The 17,771-nt window shown below is 37.7% G+C and overlaps 2 protein-coding genes and 1 pseudogene across 4 annotated transcripts; 2 read left to right on the top strand and 1 right to left on the bottom strand.

Annotated features, from left to right (window-relative positions):
• LOC127414653 (TP53-binding protein 1-like) overlaps positions 1-573 on the top strand; it is a 41,570-nt pseudogene extending 40,997 nt beyond the window's left edge.
• Positions 570-12,444, bottom strand: tubgcp4 (tubulin, gamma complex associated protein 4). 2 transcript variants are annotated; one of them, XM_051652656.1, is made up of 18 exons: positions 12,230-12,444; positions 11,515-11,643; positions 9,819-9,941; positions 9,675-9,728; positions 9,497-9,553; positions 9,334-9,413; positions 8,992-9,193; positions 5,981-6,146; positions 5,763-5,887; positions 5,131-5,181; positions 4,947-5,052; positions 3,152-3,259; positions 2,910-3,057; positions 2,612-2,789; positions 1,361-1,495; positions 1,139-1,255; positions 910-1,049; positions 570-829 (listed from the first exon to the last, which is right to left on the bottom strand). In XM_051652656.1, exons 1-18 carry the CDS (start codon positions 12,305-12,307, stop codon positions 817-819), a joined length of 2,010 nt encoding a protein of 669 aa, XP_051508616.1. In that variant the 5' UTR covers positions 12,308-12,444; the 3' UTR covers positions 570-816. The 2 variants fall into 2 exon arrangements, with proteins under 2 accessions (XP_051508616.1, XP_051508623.1); XM_051652663.1 differs by having other exon boundaries at positions 2,910-3,054.
• cdkn2aip (CDKN2A interacting protein) lies at positions 12,439-17,524 on the top strand. Of its 2 annotated transcripts, none has more exons than XM_051652804.1 (4): positions 12,439-12,550; positions 13,094-13,340; positions 13,449-13,570; positions 15,083-17,524. In XM_051652804.1, the coding sequence occupies exons 2-4, from the start codon at positions 13,096-13,098 to the stop codon at positions 15,649-15,651; spliced, it is 936 nt and encodes a 311-aa protein (XP_051508764.1). In that variant the 5' UTR covers positions 12,439-12,550; positions 13,094-13,095; the 3' UTR covers positions 15,652-17,524. The 2 variants fall into 2 exon arrangements, with proteins under 2 accessions (XP_051508764.1, XP_051508758.1); XM_051652798.1 differs by having other exon boundaries at positions 15,080-17,524.
• The last annotated feature ends 247 nt before the right edge of the window (positions 17,525-17,771 follow it).

The following is a 17,771-nucleotide window of genomic DNA, read 5'->3' as shown; positions in this document are numbered from 1 at the left end:
CAGTCTTGGACTTCATATTAACACTTATCGGTGTGGCTTCAGCAGTTGTATTTGTTACCAGTGAATACATTTTTTCTGGAACTGAAACAGTCCCATAATAGAGGGGTTACAGAGATCAGTTCAGTGGTGTTCTCAAGACAGCCACCCTTGTGTAGGATAAAATGATAAAATATCCTTTTCTGATATGAGTAGTATTACTCAAATTGTAAAAACTACTTGGTGTACCCTTAATATTAATTAATTGATAAAGGTAAACCATATAAAATAATGTGTAAATTGTCATTAACAGATATTCCAGCTGTCAAGTTTGACCTGGCAGTGACTGGATCTGTGTGTCCTTCTGAGGTACTGAAACATGTGGCCGAGGACACGCCTGCCATCTCTCTGGAGTGGCTAATTCAGAGTCTGATCTGTGGAAAGTGCCTCGGCTACGACAGTAATTCTGAATTCTGTCACAACCTGTCTACATAAACCATCCCCTCTGGTGTCTCGTCTTTTAACCGTTCTCTGTTTTAGTGCATGAATTTTACTGTATATAATTTTTATGCAATAAAAAGAATCGTGATTCTTTCACTTGTTTGTTTTATTTAACACCAGAGATTACAAACCACATGATATTTACAAATTGTACATGTTTACATTTGAGGAATGTTTTTGTGTGTATAGCATAGACATGAACAGTGACACAATGACGAGCCCCACATAAATTAATTATTTAATCTAGAAGTCAACACAAATACTGTATTATACAACTGTTTTAATAAGCTGAAATGGACACTTGTTCAAGGTTTGCATCTGGGATCTTCAAACTTTGCTTTATAGCCCAAAACTGCAGGACAACAAATAACCCAACATTAATTTCATTTTGCATCAGTCAGCTCACTAAACCACTGCATGACTCAAACCTACCTTCCCAGTGTGCCTCCTGCCTGGGTATAGTATTTGTTGTAATCTAGGCGTAACAGCAGCTGAGCCAGGTCAGAGTTTATCTGGTGGTTACGCACACTTGAAAGAATCTTGAAGAGCAGGAATGACTGGCGACTAAAACCCTGTACAGTAAAAATACAGCATCGACATGTAGTAATGCAGTCTTACATTTAATAACAATTTCAAAATCGGCTCATATAATCAAAGGTACCTTAACAAGAATATCCAGCTGTGCGGCTCCTCTTTCATCCAGAGGCCCAAGGTTCTGACTGACCAGGGAACAGAAATTGTGACAGAGATCCAGAATCTCATTCAAACAGTGAAAAACCTGGAAGCAAAACAAAGTTAATATTCAGTCACATATAAGAGCGCAGCCTTTTCAAACTGCAAAACTTGAATAAGACATGGATATTTTTTTTTTTTGAACACTCACAGGCTTGAGCAGAATGAAAGACTGTGCAAGAAGATTGCTGAGAAAATGGTCATGGGCCAGTCGGATGCTCTCAAAGTCTCGAGTGGAGTTGATTTGTTGTAAAAGCTGAGAAAACTGAGACTCCAAAACGTCCACCTGATGAAGAAATAGCAAAAACATTAACTAAAATATACATTTTTGTAGAGTCAGATGCGGCATCCTAATTTGCATACTATCCGTCCTGAGCAGTATGCAAGATTAGAATTAATGCCCCAATTCAGAGAATGTTGTAAATAATAAGCTGCTTGGATGGTATACTTTAACGGGTCATTTTCAAAGTATTTATCCATGCATGCTTTTAAAAAGTGTTGAGGAATGTGAGGCAGATGCTGCCACACCAATGTATGAACCTAAAAGTTACTTTAATTCAAGGTAAGGAATTTAGCTACATATTAAAAGGAACATCCGGGGTTCAATACAAGTATGAAAAAATGAAAATTCTCTCATTATTTAACGTAACCTAACTTTCTTCTGCAGAACACAAACTAAGATTTTAAGAAGAATATTTCAGCTCTGTAGGTCAATACAATGCAAAATGAATAGGGTCTAAAACTTTAAAATTCCAAAAAGCACAAAGGCAGCATGAAAGTAATTCATAAGACTCCAGTGGTTTAATCCACATCTTCTGAAGTGATCCAGTCAGTTTTATGTGAGAACAGACCAAAATATAACTCAATTTTCACTATAAAACCTCTACAATCACTGCCATGTCCTTTATGGAGCTCCAAAGTTTTGGTCACCATTCACCTGCATTGTAAGGACCAACAGAGCTGAAATATTCTTCTAAAAATCTTAATTTGTGTTCAGCAGAAGAAAGAAAGGCATACACATTTGGGATGCCATGAGGGTGTGTAAATGACGAGAGAATTTTCATTTTTGGGTGAACTATCCCTTAAAATCAATCAACACCATTTGTGGCATAATGTTGATTCCCACAAAAATTTATTTCGACTAGTCCCAAAAACATTTTGAGGTTACAGTGAGGCACTTACAATGGAAGTGAATGGGACATTTTTGGAGGGTTTAAAAGACAGAAATGTGAAGCTTATAATTTTATAAAAGCACTTTTTTCACAATTCTTCTGTTAAAACTTGTATATTATTTAAGCAGTTAAGTTGTGTGTGGCATCAAGGTGCACGAAGTACACACTTTTAGTGCATAGTAGAAGTATGGGAACTGGGACACAGCCTAAGAAACGATGCAAGTTATTACCTGAAGATAATACTGAAAGTTGTCCACTAAGAAGGCCATATGATTGCGTAGTCTGCATTTAACTGCATCTGTCTGGTTTGATTTAAGATGCTTGCGCTGCATCTGCAATGCCCAGCAGTGCTGCAGTTCTGACTGAACTCGACGCACACTCAGCAGGTAACGGAACACTACGTTATACCTACAATGAAGCAACGAGTCTTTAATAACGAGCAATTTATGCAGGCTGTTGTGTTGTTCATAGTGTTTAAATACATATACAGTATATTATGTAGAATGCTAATATGGTACAATGACCTACTTTTCCAAAACAGCAGGTGTGAAAAGAATATGCAGTGGCCACTGAACCTTGTAAGCCAATCCCAGCGCAGCCCAACCAGTGGGAGGAGCCTCACGAGGTGAATTCTCTTGAGGAGGTGTGGTGCCCTCTCGATTCCCTGAAGCCTCTGCTTCAAAGCAAAGTTATCCAAGTATTGTGAAATGTATTTAATACATGGATGGGTATGGCGAGGGTCATAACAACATTTAGTGTGCAGACAATACCTTTGCTTTCTTTCCCTTGGTAGTCTACAGTGAGGTGCAGGAGGGGCAAAAGAATGTCATCATCAAGCAGCACTTTGTGAGCCGCTTGCTGAAATGCCACATTGACATCTGAAAAATATTTTAAAATTTTAGGAGAATTATTGAGAGGATTTGTTAACATTTCTTTTTGCATTAGGTATAATAAACTAATAATATATAAAATATGTTAACAGCATTTATTAATCTTAGTTAAGGAAAATGTATCATATTATATAATTATTTAATTTATAAAACAAATGTTCAATGCTAGTGCTAGAATGTTAGTTCATAATGCATTAACTTATGGAAACATTAGTTATAATGTAAACCAAGAAAATGATTAGTGTATGCTGAAATGAACATTAACCAAGATTAATAAGTGCTGTAAAAGTATCGTTCATTGTTAATTCATGTTAACTAACGTAGTTAACCCTTTATGCTCTGAAGTTGTTTTTATAGATTTCCTGTTTCAGTGGCATGCCCAAAATTAAATGCTTATAAAAAACAAACAACAAAGGTCAGTTGTTTTGTATCATTTGAAAGAAAAAAAATTCTAATTTTTTAATGATATTGATTGTAAGTTATGAGACTCTCAGCCTAAGAAACTGCTGAAAAATCTCAAAAAAACTTTAGCCCAAATGTTTTCCCCCTATTTTTCTGATTTTACATTATATACCTCAGGGTGTGAATAAGGTTGTTTTGTTTTGTTACCAATCATGTCACCTGTAACTGAGCAAAAGTTATAGCATTACAAAAATAATTTATCCTAGTGTCCAAAAATGTCTCCAAGTGTCCAAAAGCCTCTCCAAACTAATAAAACATAATAATTGTACATAAGAACTAATTATACATGCAAATACAACAACGACTTAAGCTATTCTCTCTCTCCAAAGCATGCAGACATGAGTAACAGGATCTCATTCAGTTCCATTCTGTGTCATTTGAGTCATCATTGAGTCTGTGTCATATACTTGGTGCTGTCTCCTGGTGGCCATATGTAATTAGAGTGAATGATCCTCTCTGCCCATATTTGGATGACTTCCACTTCTGGTTGCAGTGATCTGAATCCTAATACCACTGGTTTAGCATTCCATAACTTTGGACAACATACTACATCATTTCCAGTGAAGTCATCTGATCCAGGAAAGCTAACATGTTTTTAGCAAGATAGCACATTATGTGATGTGTACATTGTGCTTAGTGTGGATTATCTAATGATCTATGCATCCAATAATATAGTATGTGGGCTCGTTTTAATAAGAATTCCCTTCTCTAAGGTAGTGGTATATGAAATTTTATGTTCTGTTTATTTTTTGTGAAGTTATAAGTGAAAAAGCGGCTTATAAATAACACCTATTTACATGTAACATAAATGCTAAAGACACGTACTTAGCTTTTGCTTGCTATATTTTTGTCTGTGAGTAAAACAAATATATTGGTTGTATTCTACTATTTTAGAGCTTTCCAACAACATATTACACATGGCTATTTGATCAGTTTGATGTTTTTACTGATTACAATAATATGTACAGTGCAAAATTATTAATAAATTATCAAAACGGAACACTTCTGATTTGTCTCAAAATGTCAAAGCACTTGTTCAGCTTTGGTCATAATGCCTACATGCATTGTAAAGTACAGCTTCTAAGCTTTAAAATTATACCTACTGTATTTTGTGTTGGTCAAAACTGTAGTTATTAATATTTTGATTGTTAAAGGGTTAACTAATGTTGACAAATACAACCTTATTGTAAAGTGTTACCAGTAAAATAAATACCATGTTCAGTAACTGCAGATGGTGGGGTTTTCAGCATATGCTGAGCTAGGTCAATGAAAGCCTGGTACAGTTCACCACGCCCCAACAAGTAAAAGTCCTTTATGATCTACAACATAAACAAAAATATAATTGTAAAACCAAAAAAATGTGTACCACACAGTAAATCAACTATTTGCACCCTTACCTTGAGCTGTCCCAAGAGATCAGATTCCTCTACCATCAAAGTCCATAAGTGCTGTAAAATAAAAAAGCCACCAACACAAAATGTATCTGGACAGCTGATGATGTTTTTGGTAGTGCTGTTAGTGTGGGTGAATCTCACAAAGCCAAAATTATATTTTGTATAAATAAAATAAAGAAAATGCACACTATTATAGGACCATAATGGTGTTTTGTATTGTAACATTACAATTCAAATATTATCCATTATCATTAACATGTCGGGATGTTATAATAATTTGCTTTTTTATTTTGTTAACACATGTATTACTGTAATACAATAATGGGAATGATACTGTCCGGACACAATGAATACGGCAGTGTTGTATAATAACTTCACTATTTCAATAAAATATCATTATATTTTTTTCACATGACAGTAATGAGAAATGGGAGGAATAATGAACATTTCTCGATGCCAAAAATTCTAATGGTCTTAAAAATAGATTTCATCTTTATGAAAAATATGTTTTCCCCCTCTTTTTATGTTGGGGTAAAATGTGTGATCCGGACCTTTTTCCTGGCAATTCTTAACAGGCTTTGTAAGATTCACTCTTGTATACTTAATAATTATATTTAATAAGTACTATGCCCAACCTCAGCAACTGTGCTCCGAATGCCATCAACCAGATTTTCAAAGTCTACCAGACTAAAGAGAGGCTGCTGTTTGAGCCTGTTGAGCTCTGCTGCAAACATGTCCTCCTGATGCTTCAGTATGGATCCTGAACAACCACATGAGGTCAGTGTTAGGACAGAAAACCCTCACAAACACTTCAAGATCTGAAAGAGCAGCTGCAAAACAGCCACCCACTCACCGGCTCGGGATGGGCTCTGGTTGTGATTTTCAAACATTTGTACCGACTCCCCAACAAAGAGGATTTTCTCAGCTACTCGAACAGGGATGTATGAGGGAAGCATTTCCACACGCAAGGAGAACTGCTGCAGGGATGGTGCGAGCATGTTCTCTTCTTCTATCAATCTCTACAGAGAGGAACAGTATTGAACAGTAGAGAATTCAATCCTTTTAAATGCCATTAATATTCATTATACACATACATACAGTATTTATGGAAGTATGAAAGACTTGCACACACATTTATACATTTAAAGTCTTTGAAATCACCCCAGATATACAGAGCCACTTGTGAAAATGCTTTTATTTTGCATTATTTATTTATTGATTACAGATTATCAAAATAATCTGAATGAAAATTTAACCAGAATTTCTTAGGGTGCTTTCACACTGGCAGCTTAGTTCGAAACAGAGCACGGTTCGCATTAAAAATTGGTAATGTGAAAGCTGTCATGCGGACCGGGGAGCGCACCGCAGTACCGAACCCGAGACTACCTGTAGGAGGTGGTCTGAGTTCGGTTGCAATGGAACTGTAGCGCAATTCGCGTGAATGTGAAAGCAACTCGGACTCGGGTGCGCACTCCTTCAGGAAGTAACGTAACCTGCGCATGCGTTTTTCATTCCTGAAAGTCCCAAAAAGTAATGACACCACAATGACATACAAGTACAATCAACACTATAAATACTATCTATCTATCTATCTTATAAATACTATATATAAATACTATTATAGGTTATAAATATAGGGTATAATTGGAGATGACAGTGGCGATAACTTCACCTTGGACACCAGTGTGTGTAAGCGTGCAGTGTAAACAAAGTTGCAAATGAATTCCTTGCAATCAGCTGTCTCCTCAAAAAACGCTGTTTGCGAGCAGCAGCAAGCCGCCTTCCTCTGGACATCTGATGAGTTACGCCATGAAGCGCACATATGCGCAGCTGTCGTTTACTCTGCTGTGCGTAATGGCACCAAAATAACAAAAAAACAAAAATTATGATGAGTCGCGTTGTGTTCTCCATGCGTGTTTGTGATGACGTAAGATGAATGCAAATGGACCGGGGTTCGATAGAATCAAGTGAGTGTGAAACCAGACCAAGGCTGCGGGGGGCACCGGGAACAATCGCACTCGGAATCGGACCGCAGCAAACGTGCCCAGTGTGAAAGCCCCCTTAGTATGCTATGTCCCCCTTTGCTTTAATGACAACATGCACTCAAGCTGGCATTGACTCATCAATTTTGTGCAAAACCTAATGATCCATGTTATCCCAGCATAATTTGAGAATGTTCCAAATGTTCCAATCTTTGGTGCTTCAATGAAAGCAAGGAAATCTGACCTTTTGTACAAAGGAGTTAAAATGGTCAGTGTCACAAATTTGCTTATTTGATTAGTAACTTAAAATAGTGCAGAAACTTAAATATTTCTTGTTCATTTTTCGGAATCCTAAAACTTTCTATTTCCAGGTTAAAATTAGATTTTGAATCCCAGATTTCCAATGTAGACTAAGGGCCCTATTTTAAGAGTGCTAGCGCTACGTTATGCCATACGTCATAACCGCAAAGTCAGTAGGCATGGCCATGAAGTTTTGGTATTTTCATGCAAGCATGCACCAAGTCTAGGTGCAAGTGGGTTTGGCGAAAATGCACACAAGGCGCTAATCGTGACTTAAAGGTGCTGTAAGCGATTTCAGCTGTTCTACTTCCACGAGATTGAGCCGTTGGATTAGCTACGCCCTATCTTTCTAAAACCCCGAACTCCAAAGATACCAAAATTAGCTTTATTGAGAGCAGAAACGGTTGTTAAAAACAACAGTAGTAAAATAGCGCCCTCAACTGACAACTTTTATGAACAACATGGCATAAAAATGCATTATAATTCTCAATAATTCACTGCAACTACAATACTATGAGAACGTGCAAAATGACTGACAGGCAGAAAGCATCATTTTTTGTTTGCTGTTTTGTTCGAGTCTAGAGCTATCAAAGAGACCGGTGAGATATCTCAGGATACTTATTTCATTAATATCTTTCAGGGAGTAGGAAACATTTTGCATACCTGTCCATGACAAAAATTGCTTACAGCACCTTTAAAAATCACTCTACAACAACAGGTGGAAAAATACCAATACAAATTAGATCATAAATACAAACAGAATAATAATTGAAAAATAAAGACCTATGACCTAAAGATAAGTTAAAATAAATCTCATAAATCTTTGTTTCGTAAAAAGGCTATTGGTTGGTACATACAGTAATTTGAGTTAGAGACGTGCACTCCCATGGACTATCGCAGGACCCGTGGGACCCGGTGAAACAGAGTTCAGCTCGAGACAAGTTTTGATTGCTGAGAGCGGGAGAAAAAATGACTAGCGGGACCCCCGCAAAATAGAAATATCTAATAATAAAATAAAAGTTACTCAAAATTATTTTGTTTTTATGGTACAGTATGTTATTCGTGTTATTCATCTATTGCGCAAGAGCAACAATAAATAAATTATTTACAGGCACATGGTTTGTGGCTCATTCATACAAATACTTCCACGTGCTCCATGCGACGGAAAAGTACCACTCTGAGGCAAAATGTCTGAGCATGAAGGAAGATCCCACAGTGCTACAGCTGTTAACACTTTATTAAAGAAAGGTACATACAAAACTTTGAAACCAACTAAAGGTAAAACAGATATTTGCCAATGTTAGAGTGTTAATGAAACTTTTTTTTTCTTTTTCTCTTTTCATTTTTTTACGGGTGGAATTGGAAAAAATAGCCTATGACACCGAAGCGGAGCAAACAAAATCCGCACAGACCTCTACTTGCGGGCTTTTGCATTTAGAATTAGCACTCTCACGAAAATTGGATAAGACATAGCGCAAGGTGCACTTTGCTTGCTTTCAAAATGGAGCCCTAAGACTTTTTAACTTCAATGTATGAACCAGCCTGAATCTCAGAAGTGATTTTTAGGTCCTTTGTGACTCACCAAATCCTGCAGCTCACGAAGCTGTTTTCCACTCAGCCCTCCGATACCCAGGTCCTCCTCCTCTTCCTCCTGTGCAGCTGTGGCTCCGCCTGCACTGGGGCCCTGCTTGACAAAGAACTCCTCACTCTGATCCAGCAGCAACCCGTGCAGCATCCATGCAGCTAGTTGCTTATACATCACGCCATGGCACACCGCAAGAATCCTGCGCAAAACAAAACACCACCATTAGAGAAGTAAAAGTAAAACTGTGTGTCTCGTGTTATGCCATGTGAACTGAATGATCATATTACGATTGGCTTTTTCTTTCTTTTCGTTTTTTTTTTTTTTAAGATGTGAGCTCACTTTTCTAAGGCCATCCTAACAGGAGGCAGTCCTCCACAGCTGTGCTTGTAAACAGTCTCTAGAATCTGGCAGCCATGAATCTGTTGAAGGGATGAGAAAGAAGACATGGTTTCCATTCACTGTTTACTAACCTCAAATTAGTTGCACCTATGAAACCACCAACCTTCTGAGATTTGATGGTCTCCACAACAACCATTACAGATGGGAAGAGAAGCTGAAACTAGGAATAATAAATGGCACATTAGAACAATATAGAACAATAAATGATAAATCAATCAATTCAGCATAATTAAGTTTCAGTTGTTTAGGGGGTGCAGTTAAAAAATGCTGATTTTCATTACCTGCTCCAGCATGTAGTTTACATGAGAAATGGAGAGGTGTGGATCACCAAGAAACTGTTGGGAAATTTTAAAAGCTTCAATATTATTTGCAAATAAGGCCATAAAAGCACCTTTATTAGTACTCTAAAACTCCTAATGTTAAACCTCTTTTTCAAGGTCCAGTAAAGCTTGTCGATAGGGCTGCAGCATAGAGTTCAGCCCAGTGCAGAATGCCCGCAGGTAAATGCCATGAAGCCCAGACTGACTCGGCTGGCTGGAGTAGTGTTCCTGTAAGACACAGCAAACCATAGAAACGATAATATGAGAAGATAATATGAGAAGAAACACTGCAGCCCTCATCTGACCATGTTATTATGTTGACTTGATAAAGCCAACACACTGTTATTCTACTAATTTTGTTATTACCTTAAACTCTGGTGCATTTTAGGCCATTCACACATGCTGTGGACTAATTGCAAAATAAATTCTTCTAATTTTTTTAGAAAACCCCCAAATAATAAAAAAAAGACTATTATATATTATTATTTATAAATAATATTGTATATGTTTACAATCTTATGATAAACAGAAAGTTAAAAAAATAAATGGTGTTGTCCTAACTTTGTAAGCGTGTTATTCCGGTTCTGATCACTCTATCACCCTTAAAAATATCTCGGCCTCTGAGTGGACTAAAAACTCAATCTAGGTGTCATTAGAAAGCTGGGATCATCCCCTTTGCGATAAACATTTTATCTCCAATTTTCGATAACATATATTTCCGATGATTTGTTTAGCATGCTTTTCCTGCTGGACTCCATATTTTGTTCTGGACATTTAGGATATAACATTGGATTATTCACCCAAGCAAGCTCACACACAAGTACAAAATGGCTCATTTTGTAGACAACAGCCTGAGGTAAGCTTTTTAGATATAAAGTTTTTAGCTTCTTGGGGCTTACAGCTGCCTTGATCGGCGCATGAAAGAGATGTTTGTATTTGATGTCTTTCAGAAATCAATCTTTTACTTTGTGATTCTTTTGAAAATCTTTTGAACTGTGCTATTAAGGCAACAAAATAAACTATATAGTCATATTACTAAGAATGAGAGCTTTTATTTGATATATGACTTGTTTATTTAAGTGCTATTTGGAAGACTTTTATATTCATATTAAACTTTCTACCACATGACCTCTAGGTGGCGCTTATTTGCCACACAAATGTTTTCAGGCCTTATTTTGTTATTTTATGTATCATAAATGCGAAAGTGATGGTGTTCTATGGAAAGTTCAGATTCTGAGCATTTATATGACACCATATCTGCCTGATTTATGTGTCAGGGGACTTTAATGTTTTAAGTGTAAACTTATTTTGTGATATAGCGCCCCCCTAAGGACCCGCTTATTAACAGAGACCAAAGTTTCTAACAAGTTACATCTACCAAACCTGGTACAGACCTTCAGACTATTTTGGTATATTGTGCCATGTCTTTTCTAAATGATTGGACTTTATGTTTTCGCGCAGCGGGCGATCAAATATATTGTAAAAATTCCACATACTTACATTGATGGAATGGCCTGACAGAATGCTTGTTAATTCAAACGCCAACTGTCAAAAAATTCAAATGTATCCATCCATCCATCTGTCTGTCTATCGATCAATCAATCTATCTATCTGATGTTTTATTTGACTATCTATGTGATAGTCTGTCTGACTAGCTAGCTAGCTGGCTGATTGTCTTACTGTAATGTTTGCATAACCATCAAAGGCTTTGTCAAGCCACCATCAAAGTTTGTCTTTACAAACTTTACCTACATGTATCTAGTTTGCAAAATACTTTACATGCAGAATAAGAACAAATTACCTGTTGGTGGACATGACCTGTGTGTTGCTCTATGAATTCTGTGAAGCGCACATAGTCAGTGCCCATTTTGCAGAGTCGATTGAGGACACTGGTTTCACTGGGGTGGAGAAACGGCAGGTCCTGGGACACCTGAGATAGGCAACACTGCTTAAAACTCATCTCATTATGCTGGCATACCATTAATAAAAAAAATACCAGGTATTTCCATGTTGTTTGGACATGTGCCATGATTATTTACCATGGTATTCTTGGAATACCATGTAAATACCTTGCTATATGAATATGCCAATTATTCACCATGGTATATATATCAAAGCACCGTACTATTACCATGTTATTAGGCATGCACCATGGTAATACCTAAGTTTTTATGGATTTGTACTCTGGTTTTCCCATATTATTATGCGCAGTGCCTTGAAGTGGCATGTAAATACCATGAATATGAGCATCATTCATTACCATGATATTACCATCTGATACCATCAGTGTACCCTGGTGTTGTCACGTACAGTGACTTTTTTAATGAGTGGCATTATCATAATCATAAATTGACTTACAGAAATAAATGTAGTGATTAATAAAATAAAAACATTGGGACGTTGGCTTAAAATGGGTCTTTCTATTTCCATATTTTCGCGTTGCATTTTAACTAGGCTGTAATAATCAGAATTACAGGATCACAATCAGAAATGCCTTTTATCCTGCATACAAATACCTGCAATCCATTCCGTTTATTCCAAGTGAATATTGTTCCAGGATATCCACTTAACGCCAGCAGCAGCTCATGAATCATTCTGCTGCAACTGTTGGTTCTAATTACTAGCGTAACCAAATGATTAACACGATAACAGACATATAATAACTTCACATCACTCGCGTCACTGATATTTTCACACCGCCAAAACTCCCGTCGCGTGTTGATGACGCAAACCCAAGCGCGTCAAGGGAAGCACACTGGCAGTTCTACCACAACATTGCAAATATTATTTTACTGTCTACATCTGATGAGGAGTCAACGAAGGGAATACCTTTAGCGGTAAACATTGCACATGTTCTCTCAGTTATCTGTTGCAAACCTTCTTGTTTTTGTTCTTTGGTGTTTCAATTAACAACAGATATCTGACAAATAAAATTGAAGTTTTTATTAGAGTAATCATGACTCGTGTAAATCCCTATCATATATACAGAGATGTAAAACCATACATACTGAATTGCTTTAGTAATTATAACATGATAACTAGCTAAACCAAACTATAATAAGCGTTGCACTCTCGTAAACGGAAGCCACGAACCGCAAAGTGGGCAAAAAAAAAAAAAAAACCACTGACCACACGGAGGTAAATATTAAACTATCCAGATCCAGTCTGCTATGATAGATATATTGCCAACCAGTGACGTGCTGTTTGTTTTTCTGTCGCTGGGTTACAGGGTTAGATTTACAGCACTTATGGTCTGACAGCTTAACAGTGCCTTTACATACAATTTGTCTGTGCACACACACTTACTAAACCATATGAACTTCAGAATCCTCAGACTGAGAGGTTTCACTTAATGCTTTGATTATTCTGTGTGGTTTCAGTGATGGCGCAGGGGAGAGGAGAAGACATCGTCTCAGAGTTCCTCGATCAGAATCCAAACCTGGTGAACTGGGTGGAATCATTAAGAGGACACTGTGAGACAAATAAACAGTGGGAAGCCAGAAGAGAGTTTATCCTGCGCAATATGGAGATCTTTCCTACTATCCGACCTGGGACCCCAAGTCCTAGTTTGGACAGACTACTGTCTCTGTCCATGGTTTGGGCCAACCACGTGTTTCTGGGCTGTCGGTAATTGTCATTTCTTAACGGACTTTGTTAAAAGGCTGGATGTTTTCTTTTTTAATTTAATAAACAGTGCAGTTGCTAAAACCTCGGTTGTAACTGTGGTTAATGCAGATACCCACAACCTGTAATGGACAAGGTAAATGAAATGGCAGAAGGAATCACTGTGAAAGAGGCCCCTGAGAGAAAGACTAGAGATGAAATCATGGGGAAAACAAAAAGACCTGCCGTCTCAGGTAAAACTGATTATCTTTGACATATTTTTTTATTTTATTTTTATTATTAATATAATAGAGTTAAGGTAATAAAGATTACATCATAAAACAGATAGTAACGGCCCTGAATGCGGACTGGTCAATAGAGCGTTCCAGCCTTAGTGAGAAATTAGCTATATCTTCAAAAGGAATGATGGCACTTTATAATATAATAATCATCATTTATTGAATTTATAATTATAATTTGCTTTATAAAATTATGTTTTTATACATTTGTGTCTTTAATATTTTTATTATGTAGTAACTGTTTTTATAAAAGCAAAAATCACAGTTACAGTGAGGCACTTAAAAGTATACTAAAATCGTGATAAAATCGCTGACTAACCATTTCTTTGTAAAGTTATATCTAATTTTACATCTGCGTTGCTGTAACAACATAAACCCTAAAACAACCATAAAAATGATTTAAACAACTTTAAAGCTTAATTAAAGGTGCACTCAGTAATTCTAATCCAATACACTTTTTGTCAGATTCTGCAAATATTTCCTCACAGTCTGCTAGCTGTCCGTTCTGTGGGTGGGCTGAAAAAAAATCTAGTATTTGTACACAGCCCTGGCTCTGTAAATGGGACAAAAACAAAGTGGATTGGATCGATCCACACAACACTGCTCCAGCCAATCAGCAATAGGGGGTGGTTCTTGCATGTCCACAGGATGGGGGGTGGGGGCAGAGCGAGAGGGAAATTCATTAGAAGAGCGACGGCAAATCTGGCTGATGTGAAGTTTCTAAATTCCAAGGAGGACAAATGGCTGAGAAACAGACCAAGTGAAAAAGGTCAGACGAATATAAACTAAAAAAGAAGGATTATGATAAGTCGAGGGCTAGGAGCCGCGTCAACATCGGCGAGGATTTTCAGCGGTGGAGAGACTTCCGAGAGGTAAAAGACTTGATGACGGATGCAGAAGTTGCTCTTTTTGTTCTCGATAGGTGGGTAACGTTCATTTTGCTATGTTTCACAGAACCCATATATGCTGTTGTTGTGATGTTAGATTTAGTAGCAGGAGAGTTGTGAGTGTCTGGAGCTGGTGTGCGTAAAACCGTCACGCATGCATGAATTTGGGGGGCAGAGCTTCCAAAGGAGCACTGAAGGGAGGGGTGTGTTTGTTTTGGCAGTTGAGTTCGAATATCAACAGTGTTTCTCAAAAATCACTGAGTGCACCTTTAATACATGTTTTTACATAATAATTAATGTAAGTGCTTTTATAAAATGTTAAGCTTCACATTTCTGCCAAACCCTCCAGAAATTGGCCCCATTCACTTCCATTGTAAGTGACTCAGTGTAACCTTGATTTTTGCTTCTTTTTTTGAAAGGAGAGAAGAGCCTAAATTATTTTCTGTGGTAATCAACATTATGCCACAAATCCTGTAGATTGAGCTTAACTTGTATTGAACTCAGAATATTCCTTTAATTACATCACAGAATGATTTGCATCACTGATTTACTCTGAGCTTTTCCGTTTATTTTGCAGCAGTGGCTGCTGACTACCTGGTAAAGAAGACTAAACCCAATGATACAGACCTTAAAGCTCCTGTGAAGAGTGTTGGGCATCCAGCTGCCAGTACTCTGAAATCAGGCCCTTCACCAGGGGCTCCCGCAGAGCACCAACCCTTTTTCAACCGACTCTACAAGGCCGTTGCATGGAAGCTTGTGTCTGCGGGTGGCTATGGCCCCAACCTGGAACATTTTGAGATCTTCCGCAGTTGTGTGGAGTCATGCAAGGCCAGCCTTAGCTGTGTGTTCGTTCCACTCAAAGACATTCCTGACCTGCCCTCGGGACGTACCCAGAGAGAAGGCCAGGTATGTGAACTGCGCTGCCACACCGTTTACATGGGTACAGGTTACGGACGTGATGAGTGTGCCGCCAGGGCAATGGCCTCCAAGGAAGCACTCAAAGTATTTCAAGGGCAGAAAGTGACAGTGAAAGTTTGCCGCCGCAGGTTCAGAGGACGAGACGTCGAAGATTTGGTTCTGCTGGATGAACAGCCCAGGAGTCAAGTCTTTCCTCCAGCTCTCAGCTACCCCTTTCATGGAGACCAGTAGAGCTCCATTCTGCTGGAGTGGTACCAGGGTTACCATTAAATATAAAGTTGTTGATTCAGTTCTGACCGCTGTGGAGATCCTTGCTGCATTTTCCGTTGTTTTCTTTGTCTATGGTCATTCAGAATGGCACTATGAAGAAGTACGTAGTAGGTTTATTCAGTGGTTTATAAAGGGAAATAAAAAAAAATTATGTTCCAAAATATAATAGTTAATCATCCATAACTGTTTATTTATAGCCTTGGTTATGGTTTGTGGTTATTAAGTTTAGATGGGGATCCTCAAACATCCAAAACTCAAGTTAAATCTGACCTTGAAAATGTTTGACTTAGATGTTCTAAGTAGTTTGAAAATGTTGTTGTTTTAATTAGTAAAAGATCGCTTGAGTATGATTTATTTATTGCTACAGCATTACACTGAGAATGTACAGTTTGCAGATGACAACCTGTTGGAAATGGAATATGTGAGTTTCAATTCAAAAGGATGTTATTCACAAGAGTAAATCTGGAATTCCTCCAGACAGAACTGGTGTAACTGAGTCAGGTTTGTAGGCCTCCTTGCTCACACACGCTTTTTCAGTTCTGCCCACAAATTTTCTATCGGCTTGAGGTCAGGGCTTTGTGATGGCCACTCCAATACCTTGACTTTGTTGTCCTTAAGCCATTTTGCCACAATTCTGGAGGTATTCTCGGGGTCATTGTCCATTTGGAAGACCCATTTGCGACCGAGCTTTAACTTCCTGGCTCATGTCTTGAGATGTTGCTTCAATATATCCAAATAATTTTCCTTCCTCATGATGCCATCTATTTTGTGAAGTGCACCAGTCCCTCCTGCAGCAAAGCACCCCCACAACATGATGCTGCCACCCCCATGCTTCACGGTTGGGATGATGTTCTTCGGCTTGCAAGCCTCACCCTGTTTTTGTTTCATCAGACTGGAGGACATTTCTCCAAAAAGTAAGATCTTTGTCCCCATGTGCACTTGCAAACTGTAGTCTGGCTTTTTTATGGCAGTTTTGGAGCAGTGGCTTCTTTCTTGCTGAGCAGCCTTTCAGGTTATGTCGATATAGGACTCGTTTTACTGTGGATATAGATACTTGTCTATCTGATTCCTCCAGCATCTTCACAAGGTCCTTTGCTGTTGTTCTGGGATTGATTTGCAATGTTCGCACCAAACGACGTTCATCTCTAGGAGACAGAATGCGTCTCCTTCCTGAGCGGTATGATGGTGGCGCGGTCCTATGGTGTTTATACTTGCGTACTATTGTTTGTACAGATGAACGTGGTACCTTCAGGCATTTGGAAATTGTTGCCAAGGATGAACCAGATTTGTGGAGGTCCACAGTTTTTTTTCTGAGGTCTTGGCTGATTTCTTTAGATTTTCGTAAAATGAGTTTTAATAACGTCAGCCTAAGTGGATGTAAACTTCTGACTTCAACTGTATAAGCAATTTTGTTAACTTTAACATTTTACATATATTTATTAATTACAAATATACCTTTTTGTCAACATATATTGAAATTAAAGTTTGCACTGTGTTAGCTTGAGATCTAAATTTCATGTATCAGTGTCACAATTGTGGGTAACCTTGTTGTGGACTTTTGGGCAGAATGGTTGAATGTTCAAAATAAATAAAGTAAAAATGCCATCTGTTTAAAAATGATGTTAAATGTGGGAGCAGAAATATGGAAACCAGTGTTTGGTTTACTGTAGTCTAAACTTCACTAGGGTGTTACTTTTGGTCCAGTTTCTATCATACTAGATACTCTGATTTCAAATAAAATGTAACAATTTGTGCTATTTTGTGATATGACATTTTTAATGTAGTGGCTTTTTGAAAATAAAAATGTGTAATGCTCATTTCTGTCAATATCTAATTATAATTTACATATATAAATTTAAGTATCTTTCTGTTAAAACACTTTTACCCTTTTAGATCGCAGGATACCCAGACCTATTTTTCCCCTGATTAAAGTACTTCAAGTCTACATACACAGTATTTGTTAGAGTGACAGGTCAATTCTCAGTTTCAGGGCCTACTTATAAAGGGCATAACATTTTTGTATGTAATCACTCAATTGGTTAAAACACTAAAAGGGTCAAATTTGCAGCTATAACCTCAAC

Source organism: Myxocyprinus asiaticus, chromosome 2, assembly GCF_019703515.2.
Source record: "Myxocyprinus asiaticus isolate MX2 ecotype Aquarium Trade chromosome 2, UBuf_Myxa_2, whole genome shotgun sequence".
NCBI classification, from domain to species: Eukaryota; Metazoa; Chordata; class Actinopteri; order Cypriniformes; family Catostomidae; genus Myxocyprinus; species Myxocyprinus asiaticus.
Note: the sequence above shows the minus strand (reverse complement) of the source record. Positions and strands in the feature narration are given on the sequence as shown.